The sequence below is a fragment of the Limulus polyphemus genome, unplaced genomic scaffold, assembly GCF_000517525.1.
Source record: "Limulus polyphemus unplaced genomic scaffold, Limulus_polyphemus-2.1.2 Scaffold737, whole genome shotgun sequence".
In the NCBI taxonomy this organism is placed as follows: domain Eukaryota; kingdom Metazoa; phylum Arthropoda; class Merostomata; order Xiphosura; family Limulidae; genus Limulus; species Limulus polyphemus.
In genome coordinates, this window is record NW_013666347.1 from 105,178 (window position 1) to 105,959 (window position 782).

At 32.6% G+C, this 782-nt stretch overlaps 1 protein-coding gene across 1 annotated transcript in view; it reads left to right on the forward strand.

The window, feature by feature from the left end:
• The window catches only part of LOC106460265, a 70,317-nt gene extending 69,868 nt beyond the window's left edge, over window positions 1–449 (forward strand). Inside the window, exon 7 of the mRNA XM_022386936.1 lies at window positions 397–449. Within this exon, the coding sequence (XP_022242644.1) occupies window positions 397–417 (21 nt within the window). The 3' untranslated portion in view covers window positions 418–449. The remainder of the gene's footprint in view (window positions 1–396) is intronic.
• Window positions 450–782: the final 333 nt, after the last annotated feature.

Consider the following 782-nt stretch of genomic DNA (forward strand, 5'->3'; position numbering starts at 1 on the left):
CCCACCACGGGTATCGAAACCCGAATTCTAGCGTTGTAAGTCCGCAGACATACCGCTGTGCCATTGGGGGGCTATAACACTTGCATAAACAGAAAAGAGTTTCAAAAAAAGTCTGTATAATAGTTTTGACTATAGAAAAGAATTAATTAAGGTTAGCACATTTCATTTGCTAGTGTGATTAACACTTTCTCAGCTAGACTAAATACATTATAGATGAATAGCAGGACATGAAACATTTATTTTTATCTTTATAAATTCCCAAGTTCCCAAAAGATTTCGATTTTTTACCAAAGAACGTCTTCAATTTAAAGCGTTTTCGAGTCCCATTGTTAGGAAAATATATTTGTCTTCAACGAACATATAAGCTCACATTTCTCATTTTTCTTCTCTTTTCAGCAACTCGACTTAACTGAATAACATGGGCGTTTCGAAATAGCTCTTCTTACCAGCATCCTTCTTTCAACATATGACGTGTTCATAATAATACGCATTGTAAAGAATGGATGAGGCTGACAAAAATATTACACAGTATGTTGTCAAAGAAACTGTTGGAAAAAATAAACCTATAAATTCCTAAAGTAAAATCACAATTTTATGGCTAAAGAAAATAGTCTATTACCGAAATATCGTACTAAAGTGCCTCAGAAAAGAAATCTATCACATTTAACCTCAAAATAAATACAGGTTGAAAAATTCAACCACAAAATACGGGCTGAAAAGAAGTTTAGTCAACATTACCTTGAAGAGCTTTTAGATTTTTATGGGTATATATTACATATTCA